Genomic DNA, 20595 nt, shown 5'->3' on the forward strand with positions numbered 1-20595 from the left:
TGCCATATGTGCTGGATATCTCGCACGCGGAATGGGTGCAGCTGTTCATGAAGTTTGTGCAGAACGAATAAAGCAGTACTGGATTTGACGGAATCGTTTTGTGCATCACCGTGCTCCGTCTTGGTCACTATCCAATGGGATTGTGTGTGTTATATGTTCGATTAAACACATTAATGATTAATTGTCATCAAGAGCACAGCAGATCGAGCTCAAGGTGTATGTATTTAGAAGGTGAATTTTTGTCGATTTGACAGGGCGACATTTTAGTCGAGTTATGTTAGAGTTTGTTTACAAAAACATATGGTATGGTGCTACAAACATGAACAAACAGCCTCGATTCTCAGTCGCTAATTTATGGGTCATCTTCGCATATTAAGTTAAGAGTTGTCCCACAGAGGATTGACGATATTTGGTTGCATTTTTCGTCAAAAAATCGCAAGCGATACCTCCACCGGCACCTTCTACGACGCTTCTATCACTCTTCTCAATACCCTTCCCCTTGATGACCAAGGAACTGTTATGTCAGGTCGCGAAATGTCAATTTGCTCTAAACAACTCTACCTCCTATATCCATATACCTTGTGTCCGACCGAGAAATCGCTACTCCGACACCTCCTCTCAACTCACTTTGTAAATACTGATCGAGAAGTTACGCTATCTGTCAAATTGGCTGTCAAATCTCTGGTTTGTTTGCAAATAGCAACACAAGATTGTTACTGCTAGAGGGAAAAGTTTGTTTAAAAACGCTGAATGCATTATTTTTCACGGATGATGGTATGATGATCATACAAATCTTGCAGCATACAGAAGGGGCATTTGTTACCAGGCATTTTGAATTACCAGATAAAGCGTAAGTGAAAACATGTGTGGTGGAAGTGACCATCGATTGCATTAATACGTGGAAGGATGCTAAGAGGTGTACACCCTGAAGACGGGCAGTGGTTTACAGTATGGCTAGTCAGGTGGTTGCTGGCTCTAGTTGCCGGAGAAGCGCATACTGCACTTTGATGAAGAGCCTTCCGAAGGGTGTCGCAGAGAGCGTGTCGCATGTCGGCTTCGCGCGTGGCCCGGTATTAGGAGATTGAGTGTTCCGTTGGTCATAACTTAAATTATGCGTGTTGTGTACTAATCCTTGTTAGATCAACAGCCGTTGCCTATTTTTATAGGTTTTCATGATTTTAAGTTGTCCAATATTATTACATTACATGTTGATTGTTTAGATTTATTCAAAATTCGAAATTCATTTTGAAATTCTCTTCAAAATCATGATAAATATAATTTTCAGACAATTTTTGTTTCTTTTACGGCCTAATAAAATCGTTAGATTTACTTGAAATGGTTTGAGTTTTTTTGAATTATATGTAAAACAAGTTAAGAAATATGTTTATATTTTGATTTGTAACGGGCATGACAGTTGTTACCATCATTTTACGGGTTGACAAATTTGTTGCGTTGCGATACCATTCCGCCATGATAGTCGGTACATCGATCGATATATTTATCGACTGATGGTTAATTTGGTTCACGATAGGTGTCAATTATTGGTAAAGTGCATGTAACAACGGTGGTTTTGTCGGTGCTAGCAGAAACACCTGCACACTCCTGACAACGAACACCTACCGCACACTCGACCAAGTCAACATTCCAGATCGAGCAATAGTGCTGCTCGTGATGGTCCCGGAAGCACGGTGAAATATTATTTGTTTATTTAAAACATTATAATTCAAGCAATTATTTAATTTCAGCTTCAAGCACCGCTGTTCATTGCAGCATGTCGACGCAGAAAAAACAAAACAAATCTTGAAAAGCAACTATCGGCTGATGTACTTTGTGCCGGATCACCATTCCACGTCGGAAAACGTTGCTAGAACTATTCAACAAAGCACACGGACGTGATCTCAGGGATCAACAAGCAGCAAGGGGAAGGAGGGTGTCCATCTAGAGTCTTTTACCGATAATATTATTTAAAAAAAAAATTATTTCTTGCTTTTCTTTGTGATTATTTATTCAAGTTTGCCTAAGTTTATATTTTTATTGCATCGCAAGAAATCAAAAATAGAAGAGTTGCACAATTGGTTAAATTAGTTTTTTTGCAATGAAGTACCGTCTCAAATATAACACTTGCCATGTAGCGAGACCTAATAGGCAACTCATACTAAAAATGCTAAAGAAAAGCACCCGACTGTTCGTTGATTCTGTAAAATGGTAATAAAAATTACGAAACATGAAATTTAAAAAAGCAGCAAAAAACATAATTCTAGTTCGTTACTCACCATTCGTATCACGCATTTCTTCCTCCCGTTTTCGCATTAACGCAAAATCCTGCACAATAGCATCCGACAGATCCTCAAGCCGTTTTAGGTCAACTTCCAAAGGTTTTAATTTTGCTGCCTCGCCGATCTAAAAATAAACGACGAATGTCAATATATTAACATCACTCCATAATGTAATTACATTAATGTTAGTCCATTTATTTGAATTGCCAAGAGTGACATAAATGTGCTAGAATTAAGGGGGTATCTTCTAGCAATACGGCCAGGCCGTTCTTTATGAATAAAAAAAGGGGGTATCTTCCAGTATTACGTTTGGTTATGATACGAGGGGTTTTTTTACACGCAATCTCGTACAGCCTAAAATAGATAAATATCATTAATGGACACAAATATGCAAACCGAGTGGATGAATCATTCCTTCAAGCATAACGAGTGAAGTGGAATAAGCTTCGAAGAAATTTAGCTGTACAAAATTTGAAGAACATTCTAATCTTGGAAGCAATCCTGTGCTTAAAAAAATGTTGAGCACAGTCTGGTCTTCTTCTTACTCTTGGCGAAGCTTAGACAATGCCTACCATTTCTGACTTACTACACTTATTGATACCATATAGTTAGATAGCCAGTCCTCATTAAGTAGGTAAACCCATATGACATTTGAGCCCTGCTCCTGCCGTGTGAAGACTGGCCCGTCCTATAAAAAGTACGGGTTATTATTAAAGAAATAGGGAAGCAATGATGCTGTTTACACATAAATGAACATATGTGTGTAATCCGTCTGTTCCGTTGCGGGCGGAAGAAAATAAGCAAGAAGGTGGGAAAAAAGACAGTCTGCATCAGTAGGAGTGTAATGAGAGTAAAGGATCATTCGTTTTTTCAATAGTGTTGGTAAGAGCGATCGGCTGAAGGAAGAGACGAAGATCACTGCTCTAGGAGAACGGGCAAGCTTATAAAAGCGACTCAAGGAGGAATTTGATTGTAAAAATAAAGTGTATGAAAAAAGGAGATTAATCTAACCAGTCCACTACTCGTCCTGTGCAACATATCCACCGGCCGTATTCGGATTCTGTAAAAATAAGTACAAACTCTCTGCCGTGTGTAGTCAATCTCAGGTAATGCGTTTACTTCATTAAGACTTTAAGTATAAGAATCAAGATAGCGAATCTTACGGACAACAGGGTAAAGAAGCAAATAATATTATAATTCTACACCAGAACATTTCTTTAGAACAACGTTAACAAAGTGTTGTACCGGATCAATGACGTATAATTCAACATCAAAAAAGAATTTTGCCTTTGTTAATATAAGCTATTTAACGTCTAGCTCATTCTTTGGCTATCCCAGATCATGCCCGTACGAATTGATGTATGCTGGTGCATGCAGCATTGGTACAACATTTTGAAGAGGAGTGCTAAATTTATAGACTTACAATTTCGATTTAAAAAATAAACCAATATAGGCATAGTAGTAATTCAATGTTCCGGAATTACAAAAAATCAGTTAACATCAACGAATGGAATGATCAAATATGAGCAATATTATTGCAGTTAGGGGTTTTTTTTACGTTTAGGATTGTGGATTGTTATTCGGGTCTTCTAAACTTTACTCCTGAAAACAGTCGAACTTGGTTTTGTTCTTTTTTTTGTTTAATATTCTTCTACATGTATAAACGACGGGTTTTTTTCTGGATTTGCTAGGGATTGGATAAGAGTGACTGGTTTGGAAAAGTACCGTTGTTTACTTTCAACATTCTTGGTGGAGACTTGGTTAAGGTTGAATTTGTCAGTTGAGCTAAGTGGTGGACAAAAAGTAAAGGAACAAGGAAAATAGAAATGCAAATGCAAATAGAGAATGCTTGGAAAAACGTTTGTCCATCACTTTGAGTCAGTGCATTCGTACAATGACGATGATGGAGTTGTTTTCCTCGTTGATATCGATTATTCAGATTACTGTGTATTATCATTAAAAAAATCTTTTATTTTCCCGGGTCATCTGAACGAAATGCTTCACTTCGTTTCCATCTGGGGCAGATTTAATCGTCCTATGAGTGCCCATCCCGAAGGTGACACCAAGCGTGCACGCGAAAATCAGTTCAATCCAAAATCGTGAGAGTGGCAGACGTATTGTACCGTACTTACACCGAATAATTTGAGCCCAATCAAAAATGGAACATAATTGTCCTTTGAATAAAGTAGTGAAACTTCCTAACAAGGTACGATATAATTAATTGTTTGCTTTTGCTTTGATATAATGCAACTATACTGGTGACATTATAAATGATTAAAAAACATTATGCACCATACCATCTGAGCTACGTTTTCACGGCTGGAAAATCGCACTGTTAAAGTCCATGCAGGCTATAGGAATTTTTCCCACCACGTCAGTAGTCCAGTTGGTAAAAGATTCGAGAAGGCCCCCCCCCCCCCCTGACAAAATTTGGGTAAAAGACTCGAGAAGGCCCCCCCTAGAATCTTTTGTGTGCAGCACTGTGGCCAGTCATTTTTATAGCACAAAGGGATTTTTGTATGGTCAAAACTCGTTTGATAACAACATTGTGCATTGTTCCTTAATACTGTTACTGGCCAGCGAGTAGAGCATGATAATATACATTGTAAGAAGTGATTTGAAATGTTATTATTCTTATTTTTCCTCCTTTTCTGAATATCTATGCCCGTGACAAGTATCCATCGAACCTATGTTCCGCTACAGTCCGGGAACACCGTATATGTTTTAAGCCTGCTTGGTCACTCCTAGCGTGACAAAAAATTATTACGTAGCTCCTGTAATCCAATATAAATGGTCAGGATAGAGGGAGGGGGATTTAATCGAATAATAAGCAATATTTCATTCGAATTTTTTCAACCATTTTTGACCACACTGAAAGCACATGGTGAAGCTTTCGCAACGTGTACTGCGGTTTGCATACTGTTAGGCGTAAAACGTATAGTGACGAACAAATTTTGTCAGGGGGGGGCCTTCTCGAGTCTTTTACCAAAATTTGTTAGGCACTATCGGATATACGCCTAAAGGTATGCAATCCGCAGTACACGTTGCGAGAGCTTCACAGTGTGCTTTCAGTGTGCTTTCAGTGTGGTCAAAATTGGTTGAAGAAAGTCGAATAAAATATCTTATTATTTGATTAAAACCCCCTCTCCGCTAACCCTACCATTCATTTTGGCTTACAGGGGCTTCGTACTAAATTTCGGTTGCACTAGGGGTGAACAATCGGGCCTAAAACATGCACGACGTTCTCGGACGGTAACGGAACAGTAAAACGATGAATACTTGTTACCGGGCATAGATATTCAGGAAAGGATGAAAAATAAGATTATCAGCATTTCAAATCGCATGGTACAATGTATATTATCATGTTCTACTCGCTGTCTATTATCAGTATTAAGGAACAATGCACAATGTTTACATCAAGTGGGTTTTGACCATATAGAAATCCCACTGTACAACAAAAATGACAGGCCACAGTGCTGCACACAAAAGATTCTAGGGGGGGGCCTTCTCGAGTCTTTTACCATTTTATAATTACATACAAGCTAAGTTGTAATTTAAGCATTCTCTTTCAATTAATATCCTTAAAAAAAATTGGTAAAAGACTCGAGAAGCCCCCCCCCCCTGACAAAATTTGTTCGTCACTATACGTTTTACGCCTAACAGTATGCAAACCGCAGTACACGTTGCAAAAGTTTCACCATGTGCTTTCAGTGTGGTCAAAAATGGTTGAATAAAGTCGAATGACATATTGCTTATTATTCGATTAAATCCCCCTCCCTCTATCCTGAACATTTATATTGGCTTAGAGGAGCTACGTAATAATTTTTGGTCACGCTGGGAGGGATCAATCAGGCTTACAACATACACAGTGTTCCCGGACTGTAGCGGAACATTGGTTCGATGGATACTTGTTAACGGGCATAGATATTCAGAAAAGGAGGAAATATAAGAATAATAACATTTCAAAACACTTCTTACAATGTATATTATCTTGCTCTACTCGCTGTCCAGTAACAGTATTAGGGAACAATGCACAATGTTTATATGAAACTTGTTATGACCATACCAAAACCCCACTGTGCAATAAAAATGACAGGCCACAGTGCTGCGCACAAAAGATTCTAGGGGGGCCTTCCCTAGTCTTTTACCCATTAATTACAAAAAAATATGTTTTTTATCGGTTATTTTTTAATATTTTTCAAGCGTTACCCCAAACCTTTGCGAACGCTTCAGCAATCGTTTCAAATTTGACATTTCAGTTCAACCTGGCCATCCTCCACATCAACCTAGCCTGTGCCTAGCTCAACTTGACCATAGTCCAGAAAGGGCAACAGATTGCCAGTTCTTCCTGGCAATGGTTTACTTCATCCTGACCATTGCCCAGAAATGGCTCGCACATCGTTAGTTCTTCTCAGAAACCCTGTAATGTAAATAATGGATATTACCAAAAAAAAACAATTCCACCATCTTCAATATTCCTGCGTCCAGAAAGTGACCATGTTTGGTTGGGCCGTATTGCCCGTCGAACCATTTGTTCTGCACGTACGACCGCGAAAATATTCATTAATACTGAAATGATTGATAAATAATCACAAAATGGATAAAACTCGAAAATCAAAGAATTTATAGCGTATTTTGCTTGAAGCTAAAAGCTTTGTTGGTCAATACGGCGACAAGCCGTCATACTAGAAATATAAGAAAATAAAATATTTGTTTTCCTTCACTAACTCCCCCGTTGACTCCGCTCCTGGTATGGAATCAAATGCGTTTGACTCGGAAAGGGAGATTGAGCCACATGTGAAGCGTAAACCTGGTTGCCCTAGGGCCGCTCTTGCCCGCTTTGCCGATCCGTTCTGCACTCGCAAGATTTGCTGCGGAAAATGCAGAGGTGCTCACGCTACCGAGGAGTGCAAAGCCCCATCCCTAAAAATGTTCGCATTGTCGGGAGGAGTGGCATGAGGTTGCATTGTGCCCTGTGTACCGGAAACTGCAAAAGGAGCAGACCAAAACGGTAGCCGAGCGGGCACGCGACTCATACAGCGGTGCTCTCATGGGAGCAAACGCAACGAATCCTTTTGCAGTTTTGGGTACAACTGAAAATGGCGAGCCTAATTCGACTGCACCTGAACAGGGGCCACTGGGATCGTCAAAGATCACGAGAGTGCCTTACAAGAAGGTAAAAACGAAGATAAAAAAAATAACCTTTGGCACCACAGCGCCACACTAAAGATTCTAATCCCGTCCCGAGACTCTACGCTGATCCCTCAACTTCCACTCCACAAATTGCCAGGAAGCAGCTCAAGAAGAAGCGATCTTCTCGGACCGAAACTCGCTACATCACACAGTGGAGCTGTAGGAGTTGGCATGCTAAACTCATTCAAAGCATTAGTGGGCGAACACAACTGCGATGTGTTTGCCCTCTGTGAAACTTGGCTATCGAATGACATTAAACTAACCTTCTCGGGATATAACATAATCCGTGAAAATTGCGTTACTATGGGTGGGAGGGGGGGGGGGTACTGATTGGTGTTCGAAAGAGTCACACTTTCACCAGAATACCCACCCCTAGACAAGAAATTGTTGAAACTGTCGCAGTTAAGGTAAAACTGGGCATCCTTCACGTGACAATTGCATCTATTCATATCCCCCCGATAGCCAACAATGAAAAGGAAAAAATTGAAAAGTTCAAAGAGGATCTTGGAAATTTAGCAGTGGTTTTGCCTGGACCGCTTTTCATCCTGGGAGACTTTAACTCCCATGGAATCGACTGGGGGTGCGATAAGGATGACTTTTGAACTCTTATCATCTGAGATATCTGCGACAGATTTGGTTTTTCGATTCTCAACTCAGGAGAGGTAACTAGGAGCAGTGACCACTTGCCGATAGAAATTTCCTACATCAAGGGAGGATGTCCAGTAGAAGGAATCCCCGTTAAATGTGACTTAACGAGGAACATCGACTGGACGAGATACGGCGAATTAATAGCCGCTTCGCTTTCACTTGACTTGGAAGATTTGTCTCCTGTCAAGGAGTACAAAAAACTTGTTTCATTTATAAACAAGTGCGCCCCTAAGGCCCAAACAAGGCGCTCCCACCAAGCAAGGACATTTAAAAAACCTCCCACTCCTTGGTGGGACAAGGATTGCCAAGCGGTTTTTTCCAAGAAGCGTGAGGCATTTAAAGCCTTCCGGGACACGGGCTCGAGGTCCTCATATGAAAAATATAAAGTACAAGAGAGAACGTGCAAAAACCTGTGGAAGGCGAAGAAAAAGGGTTATTGGCGTAAATACGTCAATAATCTAGACCCTGCCACTTCACTTAATTCGCTTTGGAGAAGGGCTAGAAGCATGCGAAACAGCAACAACATCAATAAGAGCGAAAGCTTTTCTGGCGAGTGGCTGTATGAATTTGCTCACAAGCTTTGCCCCGATTTCGTTCCTGCGCAAAGCTTTACACAACATGCGCCTGGTAGTAACCCTAGGATGGATTCACCGTTCACAATGGTAGAGCTGTCACTTGCTCTCCTATCAAGCAAAAATTCCTCCCCAGGTCTGGATCAGATTGGTAGCAAATTGCTTCAAAATTTGCCCGACATAGGGAGGAAATGTCTGTTAAGCATCTTTAACAATATGTTGGAGGTCAACAGCGTCCCGCAAGAGTGGAGAGGAGTGAAGGTTGTCACTATCTTGAAGCCTGGCAAACCGCCATCAAGACACGACTCGTATCGGCCAATATCGTTACTGTCGTGTCTGAGGAAACTCCTTGAAAGGATGATTCTTTTTCGGTTAGAAGAATGGTTGGAATCAAACAACCTTCTCTAGAATACCCAGTTTGGTTTTCGTAAAGCCAGGGGTACTAATGACTGCTTAGCCCTTCTGGTTACAGAAATAGAGCTTGCTCGTGCACGCAAGCAGAACATGGGATCTATTTTCCTAGATATACAGGGGGCATTTGACACAGTATTACCATACAAGCTGAGTCAAAAAAAAAAGCTAAGGGCTTGGTCCAAAGTTGAATAACTTTCTATTCAACCTTTAGTCGGAGAAAGCTATGTATTTCAACAATGGTCATGTTCAGCTAAAGCGGACTAGTTTCCATGGACTAGCACAAGGGTCCTGCTTGAGCCCCCTGTTATATAACTTCTATGTCAGTGAAATAGATGCTTGTCTAGCACCCAACTGCGGCATTAGACAATGGGCTGACGACGGCGTAATATCATTTGCAAGCAGGGACGCCGTCGAAATGCAACTGGCTTTACAAAGCACTTTGGACAACCTTGCCGAGTGGTCTGAAAACCTTGGTTTCAAGTTCTCTGCAACGAAAACTGAGATGGTAGTCTTTTCTCCTTTTAGCGACACGACAAAAAACAGAGAGAAAAGACTATTTGACACGAAAATTGATGTCTTTTTGTACGGTGAAAAGATATCAACTTTCGACCATTTTCGATACCTTGGTGTTTTGTTCAATTCAAGGCTAAACTGGAGAACACATATCACCCACCTGGTGTAAAAATGCAGTAAAAGAATCAATTTTCTAAGTTCAGTCACAGGTTCTGGTGGGGCGCACATCCATCAGACGTCCTGCGACTGTATAAGACAACGGTACTATCCGTGTTGGAATATGGAAGCATATGCTTCCATTGGGCATCCAACACGCATATCCTCAAACTAGAGAGGCTACCGTATCGTTGTCTTAGACTCGCACTAGGGAGCATGAAATCAACACACAACATGTCCCTAGAAGTGATGACCGGAGTGATGCCGCTGAAACTACGTTTTGAAATGCTGTCGCTTCGCCTTCTAGTCCGTTCTTCGGTATCAAATCCACTGATCGAAGAAAATTTTAAAGCGCTTCTAGAGACAGGTTCTAAGAGCAAGATCTTGAAAATCTACGAAGATTTTGTTGCCCTACAAGTGCATCCTAGCGCTCCACAGGCATTAAACCGTGCTGCCCTTCCTGAGACCTACAGTTCCCTTTTAACACAACAGATTCCTCGTTGCACGAGGAAATTAAGACCATACCGAATGATCTTCGCCCGATGGTAGATCCGGGCATTTTCAGGGATAAGTATGGTTATTTAGACCAATTGAGCCAGTATTATACTGATGGATCATCCTCTAAGGAGGGCACCGGCTTCGGCGTTTTTATTGAGTCCGCCGAAGCATTTTTCAAATTGCGGGAGCCGTGTAATGTCTACACCGCAGAACTAGCCGCAATCTTGTACGCACTATTGATTATAGCAGCGAGACCTTCGGATCATTACTTCATTTTTACAGATAACCTTAGCGCTATCGAAGCACTACGATCCCCGAAGGCTGTTAAGAGTCAGGATTACCTTACCATCAAAATCATAGAACTGCTTGACTCCATGTTTGACAAGGCGTTCAGGATTTCGCTAATTTGGGTACTTTCTCATTGTGGAATTCCCGGCAACGAGAAGACAGACTCACTGGCCAAAACAGGCGTCCAACAAGGCGCATTTTACGACCGTCCAATCTCGGCCCGAGAGTTTCTTCGCCTACCACAGCAACTTTTCCTGTCTCACTGGCAGAGCATGTGGGAGGCGGATGATCTCGGGCGATTCCTTTTCTCGATCTCTCCGCAAGTGTCCCTGCGGCCTTGGTAAGGTGGGCTCTCTGTAGACCGGGCATTCATACGCATGATGTCTCGACTTATGTCGAATCATTTCGCGTTGAATGCACATCTGCAGCGTATAACTCTGGCTCAGACGAAGGTGTGTGACTGCGGTGACGGATTTCACGATGTGGATCACCTTCTGTGGTCCTGCGTGGAGTTTGAAACTGCAAGACCCTCCTTGATGGGCGCAGTCGAGAGCATCGGCAGACGATCGGGTATAGAAATAAGAGAAGTGTTGGCGACCAGAGACCTCGCATACATCTTCCAATTCGCCAGAGACAACGCTCTTATCCTTTGATTCCGCATCCTCATTATCCTTCCAATCCATATCCGCCATTCCTTTTTTGTTATTTGTTGTGTTGTCTCTGTCTTGTGTCTTGTTTTATGTTGTGCAACGTGGAATACGTTAATGGAGCAATTGCATTCGAGGGCAATTTTCATACTGCCGTTAAAAGGAGGCAGGTTTGTGTTTTTTTTTTTTTTTGTCTGTAGTCGTTACTCTGTTAATGGGGTAGGAACCGAGGCTCCTCTCGAGGTTACATAGGCTCTCCTACCCAACTCGTATTCCGTCGCGTCCTCGTCGTACAGAGTGGTAACTTTCCCCACCACATATCCAAGCTAGGGTACACGGGCCTGTCTCAACCCCTTGGGCGGATGGTGGAGAAAGGCTAAACAGGAGGGGGGTGGGCAGGCCAGGCAACTGGTCTATCTGTACGTCGGGGGGGTAACCAGACGTAAAAACCGAACTGCCACGAGGCCCTCCAGAGGTACCTGGGGGCTTGAGCGCAGGGCCAGTCACCCTGCCTCAAGTAACCTACCGACTAGAGAAAGCTTAAGCAATTATACGATATCCGGATTTCACGATAACATACCCCCGCACCGTCCAAAAAATAATATTCTTATGGGCTCATGGAACGTACGCACTCTCTACAGAGCCGGAGCCTTGAAGCAACTTGATGACGCCCTAGCCATACTGAACATGGACCTCGTAGCTCTACAAGAGATCCGTTGGTTAGGGAATGGTGTGCATAACAGGTGTGGCAGTAACCGCTACGACATTTAATTCAGCTGCCACGACCGCCACCATATGCTCGGAACGGGTTTCGCCGTCGGTCCGCGGCTGAAATCCGAAATCATCGGCTTCAAGGCTATCAATGATAGGCTATGCACCCTGCGCATGCGAGGCAGATTCTTTAACATCAGCCTCATCAACGTTCACGCCCCTACCGAAGACAAGGATGAAGAGGAGAAGGACCTGTTCTACGGCCGCCTCACAAAAATCATTGACCAGTGTACCAGGCACGATGTTAAAATCCTCCTGGGGGACTTCAATGCAAAAGTCGGTAGGGAGCCAATGTACCGCCAATACATTGGAAGTCACAGACTACATGAGCACAGTAACGACAATGGTAGTAGATTGGTCCAGTTTGCAGCTGCAAACAATCTGGTTGTGGGAAGTACCAAGTTTGCGCGCCGAGACTTTCACAAAGCTTCGTGGGTGTCTCCGGATGGAGCCACTTCCAATCAGATAGACCATGTGTTGATTAGCCGCCGAAGACAGTCGAGCTTGTTGAACGTCAGAATGTATCGAGGGGCCAACATCGATTCCGATCACTTGTTGGTTGGCTTAGTGATTTGTTGCAGAATCGCCCGTCCCCGCGTCAATGGGGGCGAAGTTAACACTCAGGCTCGGTTCAACACGGACTCCCTAAAGGACAGTCACGTCCAACAGGCATTCAAATCCGCTTTAGGTGAGGCTCTACTACCAGAAAACGAATATGAAAATACGAGCGAACTGTGAAGCAACACCAGATCTGACTGGTTCGACGAAGAATGTAGACAAGTGACAGAACGTAAAAACTGCGCATACTTAGTAATGCAGCAGCGGCATAGAACGCGGGCATGCGCAGAGGAATACTCACGGCTCAGGAGAGAAGAGAAAAGAGTTCACCGCATCAAAAAACAACTTTGGGAAGAGCAGCAGGTGCGGGAACTACAAGATATCAGAGTGCGTTACGGACCAGGAAGAAAGTTTTACCAGGAGATAGCAGGTCGCCGAAATAACTTTAGACCTAAGGTGACCTGCGGTCGGAATAAGGATGGGGATCTGGTCAGTTACCAGCCAGAGGTCCTCTCGCGATGGGCTCAGTACTTTGATGAATTGATAAATGATCAGTTCGACGAACAGCTAGAGGCTCCACTAGCAGATGATATCATGCCACTGCCACCTATCATTGATGAAACATGAATGGCCATCCGACGGCTCAAGAACAACAAGGCACCAGGCACCGACGGAATAGTAGCCGAACTGATCAAAAACGGTGGTGCAGCACTCGAACAGGAAATTCATCAAATTATTACTTAGGTATGGTACGGTAGGTACGGTGTTGAATACCGTCTACAAGATCTCCTCCCTAATCTTACAAGATCGACTTGTCCCATTCGTCGAAGAGATAGCCGAAAAGTATCAGAGGATTCCGAAACAGAAAATCAACCACTGCCCAGATCTTCACGATGCTGCAAATCTTGGAGAAGATGGCGGAGCAGCGGCTCTACTCCTACCATCTCTTCATTGATTTTAAAGCCGCATATGACAGCATAGCCAGGGTAAAACTGTACCAAGCAATGAGCTCCTTTGGAACCCAGGCCAAGCTTACCAGGCTTGTAAGAATGATAATGGCCAACATCACATGCCAGGTGAAGGTGGATGGAAAACTCTCAGGACCCTTTGCTACCACCAAGGGCTTGCGCCAGGGAGATGGGCTTGCCAGTCTCCTCTTCAATCTGGCGCTAGAGAGAGCCATCCGCGAATCGGAGGTGGTAACTTCGGGGATCATCTTCTATAAGTCAATGCAGAACATGGCATACGCTGATGACGTAGACATCATTGGTTTGAGGCTCTCATATGTAGCAGAAGCTTATCAAAGGATCGAGCGTGCGGCACAGAACCTCGGGTTGGAGAATAACGAGACGAAAACCAAAACGATGGTGGCACCACCAGCGGCCCTTCTAACAAACACTGATTTACGCAGGGTGATGTACAGATAGGTGACCGCACTTTCGAAGTCGTCCAAAACTTCACCTATCTGGGGTCAAAAGTCAGCACCGACAACAACATTCATGTTGAGTTACGCGCAAGGGTGCTGGCTGCCAATCGGTCATACTACAGCCTGAGGAAACTTCTCTACTCTAAATACCTGTCGCGACGGACGAAGCTGGGACTGTACAGAACATTTCACATACGCCTCTGAGACATGGACTCTGTCCAAAACTGACTAAGCCCGCGTTGGCGTTGATGCGTCCGCCAGAACGGCCGGAATAACGGATTGGCAGACGACAGCGGTAAACCGTGCGCGGGATCGAGGATTGTTGCAGAAGGCCAAGACCGCAAAGCGGTTGTAGCGCCTGATAAGTAAGTTGTCTTTGTCTTAAGGGTTTTTTGTAGCACCATGAGTGATCCGTTTGACGGAGCAACAGTAACTGGGGCCAAAGTCGACACTGTCGTAAGAAGGGAGGCAGACTTTTCTGTAGCAGAGTTCTTCATCTCTGCCTGTGTCTTGCTGGCGTTGGGTTGGGAGGTTGTCGGCGGGTCCAACCCCGTGATTAGCAGAGACCCTGCAGTTGCGGGATAGAACTCGCCGATAGCTTTTAGTTCGGTGCTGGCCTGGTCGAGCTTGGGCTATCAGTGCTGAGCATTTTGAGAAACACTGTGCTCTGGCAAAGGTTTGTGCTGTCCATATCGCTGTTTGTTTGTTTGGTTTTTTTTTTTTCATCACATTCCAGAACCGATACACGGAAGCAAGTTCCGCTCCATACACTATACTACCATCAACAAATCAATAGAAATCAATAGACCCGGATCAAATCATTGATACAATTTTTACAATAGAGCTTGATATCCACACTGCAATCGCCACACACCCACAACCGAGCATGCCCGGGATAAAGCAAAATAACAGGGAGGAAATGCCTTGTTAACGTTTGTGAACTTGTTGTCGTAAACATATTCGGTGTTGACAATACGGCGTCAAGCCGTCTTATTAAAATTATAACTAAAATAAAAAAACCTTTTTACTTAACACTAACTACTGAATTGGTCTAATTGCAAAAATCCCGTCACGATTATCTTTCAATATCAGTCATTTTTCTGTTCTGTTTTCAGTCTCGTTCTGTTTAGTCTTTTTTTTTGTGCGTTTAGTAGGATACATAAATTTTGTTCCATAAAATGTTCCGTCTCGAGGTGTCAAAAGTGAAGCATGCAATAATTAAAAATCAACAAAAATTTGACTTACCCCTTCATAGCTTTTGGTCTCGATTCCTTTCTTTACATCTAGAGCAACCTCTTGTTCTATTCCTCGATAGCCTGTAAAGTAAAGATTTGTCGTAGAATAAGATTCATAATCGATTCAAAAATATGCAATGCGTAACACTCGTATTGGATATTGTCCGGTGGTATATATATTGGCACCACGATATTTTAATTCAACAATTAATATTTATTGTTTGTCTGATTTGTTTTGCTAATTCCTGCTTGAAAATCAATCCCCCAAAAGCAAAAGCAGTTTGTAGCTCTCGTAGATACCATTGCCAACTAGTTGAGGCACACTGATTATAAAATTCAGCAAAAAAATTCTTGCTGAGCATCATCAAAGAAGTGAATAACTATTTGACAAAATGAACTATGATCAACGTCTCGCACCGTTCGAAGTCGCGGGGGAACGGTCCGGGAGCGATATTACATCGATCCTGTCGTATGAAGATCCTCGCCATTGTCGTCTTCACCAACGGGCCGCCCTGGTTAATATAAGCTTTGCCAGTGCCAGTGTAACAAAATTTATAGCACATTTCCTCCTTGCTATTTTTGCCATATCCCGGACATGCTCGGTTGCGAATGGTTAATGCGTGCTTATTGTCCAGATCTATTGTGGTTGTATTACGTATTGTCAGGTTTTTGGTTCGGTGCAATCGTTATATAGCGTCGATGGTAGGTCTCGCTTGACAGAGAATCACCCATTTTGATGCCTTCCGCCAGTCCTGACCCACACTTTCGAGCGATCGTGCGACAAACTCGCGCTCTACTCTCCCACTCCATGCCTGAACGCTTCCACCATTTTGATGTTAGTTTGTGCTGAAATTAAGCTACACGCACACTTCACCATGGTACCACCTTCCCCCACCGTTCCAGAACGCTTCATCGCTTGAGCTGTTTGTAAATTTCGCCTTGCACACAGTACACTCATTCGCACTCTCACATAGTCCATCACCCTACCCTACGCCTAAATGTTCTGTCGTTCTAAGTGTTGGTAGAAATTCCCTCGAAGTGTGAAGCGCCATTTCACAGATTGCGTTTGCTCAAACGCTTGTATAAAAATGAAAATACCGACTTCGCCATAAGTATAAAACAAATTTGTTTTCATTAACTATATAATTAAACTAAACTAAAACCAAAATATTTCATCTTTTAATCTCACGTGTTCTGAGAAATAAGCCTTTAAAGTATAAACTTTTTTTCTGTTCACCAAAATATGTGATGATTTTGACAAAATTTATACTACTGTATTTAACTAACTAGGATCCTACATTTGAAAATAATACATTTTTTGCGAACTTGAAACTTGTAACTCAAAATAATCAAAAAATATTATTACTATATTTTAAAAAAATATGACGAAGTGGAACTTTCTATAATTTGTTTTAATAATTTGATTTTGCCTTTGAATCAAATATGTTTTGGACTCGAGATAACTCCGGAGGTACAGGTTGCAGCAGTTCGGATTAACACTTGTTTTTTTTTTTTTATTCATAAAGAACGGCCTGGCCGTATTGCTCGGATTAACACTTATGTGTTATGATTTCGAACTGTGGTACATGTCAACAACAAAGTTTGTTTATGCGGATATTTTGTCGAGGCTGATCAATACTACCATCAAGGTAGAAGAAGAATACGTAATCGCTTCAGTCCAACTGGAAGAAGAGATCACAGCAGTACTTCAACATTCTACCGACAAACTACTAATTACATTCAACAGGGTAGCTCGAGCAACAAAACATGACCAAGTTTTAAAGCGTATTACATCATATATACGAAACGGATGGCCAAACAGCGCTAAAGAATGCCAACAGCAAGAAGATGCTGCCTTTTACCGTCGTTAAGAAAGCCTGTCTTTAGTACAAGCAACAGTCAGGAACGGTAGTAACAGCACCTCAACCAGAATTGATTCAAATTCCGATACGACAGTGGACATCCCATTCGCGAACCATCCGAATACCAGCACGATTCCAGCTCTACGTGCTGTCTTAAAGGAGGGAGCTGTTAGATCCGCAGTTGTCAGTCTTAGATCCGCAGATCCGCAACACAACCGTGCAGGGTATCAAGCACGGACGACGCGAACGAGACGAAAGTGTTAGAATAGTAATCTATGCATTGTAGTAACTTTTGATTGATCATACATGTTCATTCAATGTTCTGTTATTGAATATATCAGACGTACTTTTCAATAGGTTATGGGCCCAGGATACGGCTCTGTTAGTTTGAAATTAAAAGATTGAGAGCAGTTTTGTGAAGAATAGCGAATTCGAAACTAGCAGCATCTTTTTCCCTGCCTTTGCGAGAAATTCTTCGAGGATCAGAAAACTACAGCTGTTGGTTTTTCGTCATCAAGATGGTTTTGATTAAGCAGAAAGTCTGGTGTGCAGTGATGGAACCAGCTGAAGGTGAACCGGCAGTGAGCTAAGAAACATCCATGCAAAAGCATTGGCGACGATATGTTTGAGTATAGATTCTAGCATATACGGACTCGTGAGAGATGCCAAAAATGCGAAAGAGACGTGGGATAACCTTCGAAATACGTACGAGCATAGTGGATCAACCAGGAAAATTGGTCTGCTGCGACGGCTGACAGGTATTCCTTTGGTTGGAGCTGAACGAGACGAAGATATCATTTGCCAGACGACTCAACAGTATGTGAACGACTTATTCACAACAAATCATTGGTTAGCAAAAGTTGGGTTCAAAGTCGATGACGCTTGGTTGGCCAATTTACTTATTAAAGGTCTACCGAAGCAGTATGACCCAATGATCCTTGGTTTGGAATCATCTGGAATCCAGTTGACTGCGGATAAAGTGAAAGCGAAAATTTTGCAAAATTTTGCAGTGTCAAGCGAGAATCAAGCTGTGGAAGCGTTCCTTGGCAATTCAATGCTACCGGTGCAAAAAAATGGGTCACTTTGCTTCTCAATGTTTGAATCAGTTTTCTGACAAGAAACAGGAGAAAAGCAAGAACAGTGGTCACGCTACATTTTTCGCGATTTTCAATGCATCAATGCAGACATCAACAGCGACAGAAGAAGAATGGATTTTTGATTCCGGAGCAACTTCTCATTTGTGCTGAAACACAAATTCCTTCCGTCATCAGCGTCCGTCATACGGACGCTGTTAAAATGGTCGGTTGGGTTACTATCACTCGAATAAATTAAATACATAAAGTATTTTTTTATTCATATAGAACGGCTTGGCCGTATTGCTGAGTATTTATTATAATCCAATAGCATTGAAAGTTGTATTGCAAAAACAAAAAAAGAAATAATCATATTAAATCTAATTCTGTTAATTGATGCCTTAACAGATCATGCGTCATAGTGTATCTTATTTACACAATAATTTAAATACAGTTATTAAACTTGCACGAAATATTCCCATATACAAGTTACAAATTTCAACCAACGCCAGCAACTCGAGTAAAATATGCTGATATAAACCATATTTAGTATTTTAAAGGATAGGCCTACTTTAATAAAATACTTTATTGTAATGCATTTTGAATTGAGTGACAAAATCGCTTCCATTTACGATATTAAAGCATTGCGATTTTACTGACAGATGATGATGCCAGTTCATGAGCCGTAACAAGAAGCTTTGCAGCAAGCCAAGACCTCGGTACGCCTTACATCTTCGTGACTGAACGACCGTATGGTCATACCAGCCATCTAATGGCTTAATACCACGTAGTTGGTCAGTCAATCTTCGCTACGAGTTAACGACCCGGATGGGATTAGAGGCCTGGTTCGGCCGTGTGAAGACTTGCACCGTCATCGCCTTGGCCACCGGACAGCCCATAGATATGCCGTTAGGCATTTGACACACTTGTTCCGGAAACGACCCGATGTTATACAAAACGGCCATAATTTTGTTTCTGCCTAAGAGAGCAGAACAGAACCGACATTAGTGAACACATCTAACACTCTTAATCTGTCTTTCACGGGTTCGCTTTCGCAGCGCTCCATTAAATTAGAAGTAGAGCGGGGTTCAAATCCCATCCAGAGTGCCTCCCTCCCGGTAAGTAGGGCTGACTACTTTACTGCGGGTAAAATTAAGTCACTGAAGCCATAAATGGCAGGCCGAGACATCTCGAGGTTGTAGTGCCAAGGAAGAAGAAAAATAAGTAAATAGTTCGATAGTAAATAGATTGATGCACTCGTTCTGATAAGCCATTTCAGTTGCGCTCATGATTGGTTCGACTGAAATCGGTTCTTCAGAACAACGCCAATTTCCCATATCACAAGTGTGTCATTTGCCTTCCAGCGCTATGTATCTATAACAGGCCATTATAGAATAAGCCACTAACATTACAAATAAGCAACATGATTTTTTTTAAAAATGTGTAAAGCGTTGATTGAAGTGGATTCGTGGCTTAAAAAGGCTTAAAATTCTATCTTTCTAAAGGAGTTTCTAAATTAAAACCAAATAACGATTGGAAATGTGACTGCAACAAATTAAAAAAAAACATAACAGAGTTGAAATGCGTCTCTCTTGAACCCCTTAAAGCCGGCGTGGCATTTAATATGTATAGGTGTATACACAAAAGATAGAAAAAAAATATTTTATGTTGCTATTATTTCACCGAAATATTTGCATAACTTATATGTGTAGTGTAATTTACTTACTTGGTGGTACTTGAGAAATAAAGCATATCTCAAATGTGTCGTAAACTTCCGAAGTAAATGAGAATTTTCCTTTAGAGATGTCTTCTTTTTGTGCCAAAATGTGTCCTTTCGTGTCTCTCACCTGTATTATTCACTATTAGTATTGAACTTTATATTCAATAAACTATACATACCACATAGTCAATCTTTTGTCCCGGTGCGTTTGTTATTTCATATTCACCAGCTACAATTTGATTGCCTTGCATTTCATCTCTCAAACATTTTTGCGTATTTGGTGCTAACCGGAACATGATTGCGTTTGTACGAGGAAACGATAATCCAACTATTATGGTTAAAATCCCTAACAACAACATTTTGAAACCGTTATAACTGTTATTTCAACAATAAATCGTGATCTGGATGTATCGTATGGCGTAGATGAAAGTATTTTTTTTTTGGAAAATGAAGAACAAAATACTTTAGCGACACCTAAACAAATAACACTTTCTCGCCGAAAGATGTCACGAAATTCGTTGAATCGATGAGCTGGCCAGAAAAATGACACATATAGCCTATGAAAAAACTACATATAGTATTTGTATGCCATAATCAAGGTATATGGATATACGAGGTAGAGTTGTTTAGAGAAAATTGACATTTCCCAACCTGACATAAAAGCCAGGCTACATGATGCGAGATGCCAAAAAGATTTCGTTATGCGAAATCTATCCGTTAAAAAGATTTCGCCTCCTCGAGCAGA

At 42.0% G+C, this 20595-nt stretch overlaps 1 protein-coding gene across 1 annotated transcript; it reads right to left on the reverse strand.

Annotated features, from left to right (window-relative positions):
* Window positions 1-1196: 1196 nt before the first annotated feature.
* LOC118512869 (transmembrane emp24 domain-containing protein bai-like) lies at window positions 1197-20393 on the reverse strand. The gene is made up of 5 exons (XM_036057964.1): window positions 20030-20393; window positions 19857-19977; window positions 15206-15276; window positions 2274-2400; window positions 1197-2195 (listed from the first exon to the last, which is right to left on the reverse strand). The coding sequence occupies exons 1-5, from the start codon at window positions 20207-20209 to the stop codon at window positions 2077-2079; spliced, it is 618 nt and encodes a 205-aa protein (XP_035913857.1). The 5' UTR covers window positions 20210-20393; the 3' UTR covers window positions 1197-2076.
* Between the last annotated feature and the right edge of the window lie 202 nt (window positions 20394-20595).

This window comes from Anopheles stephensi, chromosome X (genome assembly GCF_013141755.1).
Source record: "Anopheles stephensi strain Indian chromosome X, UCI_ANSTEP_V1.0, whole genome shotgun sequence".
NCBI lineage: Eukaryota > Metazoa > Arthropoda > Insecta > Diptera > Culicidae > Anopheles > Anopheles stephensi.

Coding starts and splice junctions, on each gene's coding strand:
- LOC118512869 (XM_036057964.1), bottom strand. CDS start 20,209: ATGTTGTTGTTAGGGATTTTAACCATAATAGTTGGATTATCGTTTCCT. Junction 15,277..19,856: donor TATTTCTCAAGTACCACCAA/GTAAGTAAATTA, acceptor TTTACTTTACAG/GCTATCGAGGAATAGAACAA. Junction 2,196..2,273: donor AGAAATGCGTGATACGAATG/GTGAGTAACGAA, acceptor ACCATTTTACAG/AATCAACGAACAGTCGGGTG.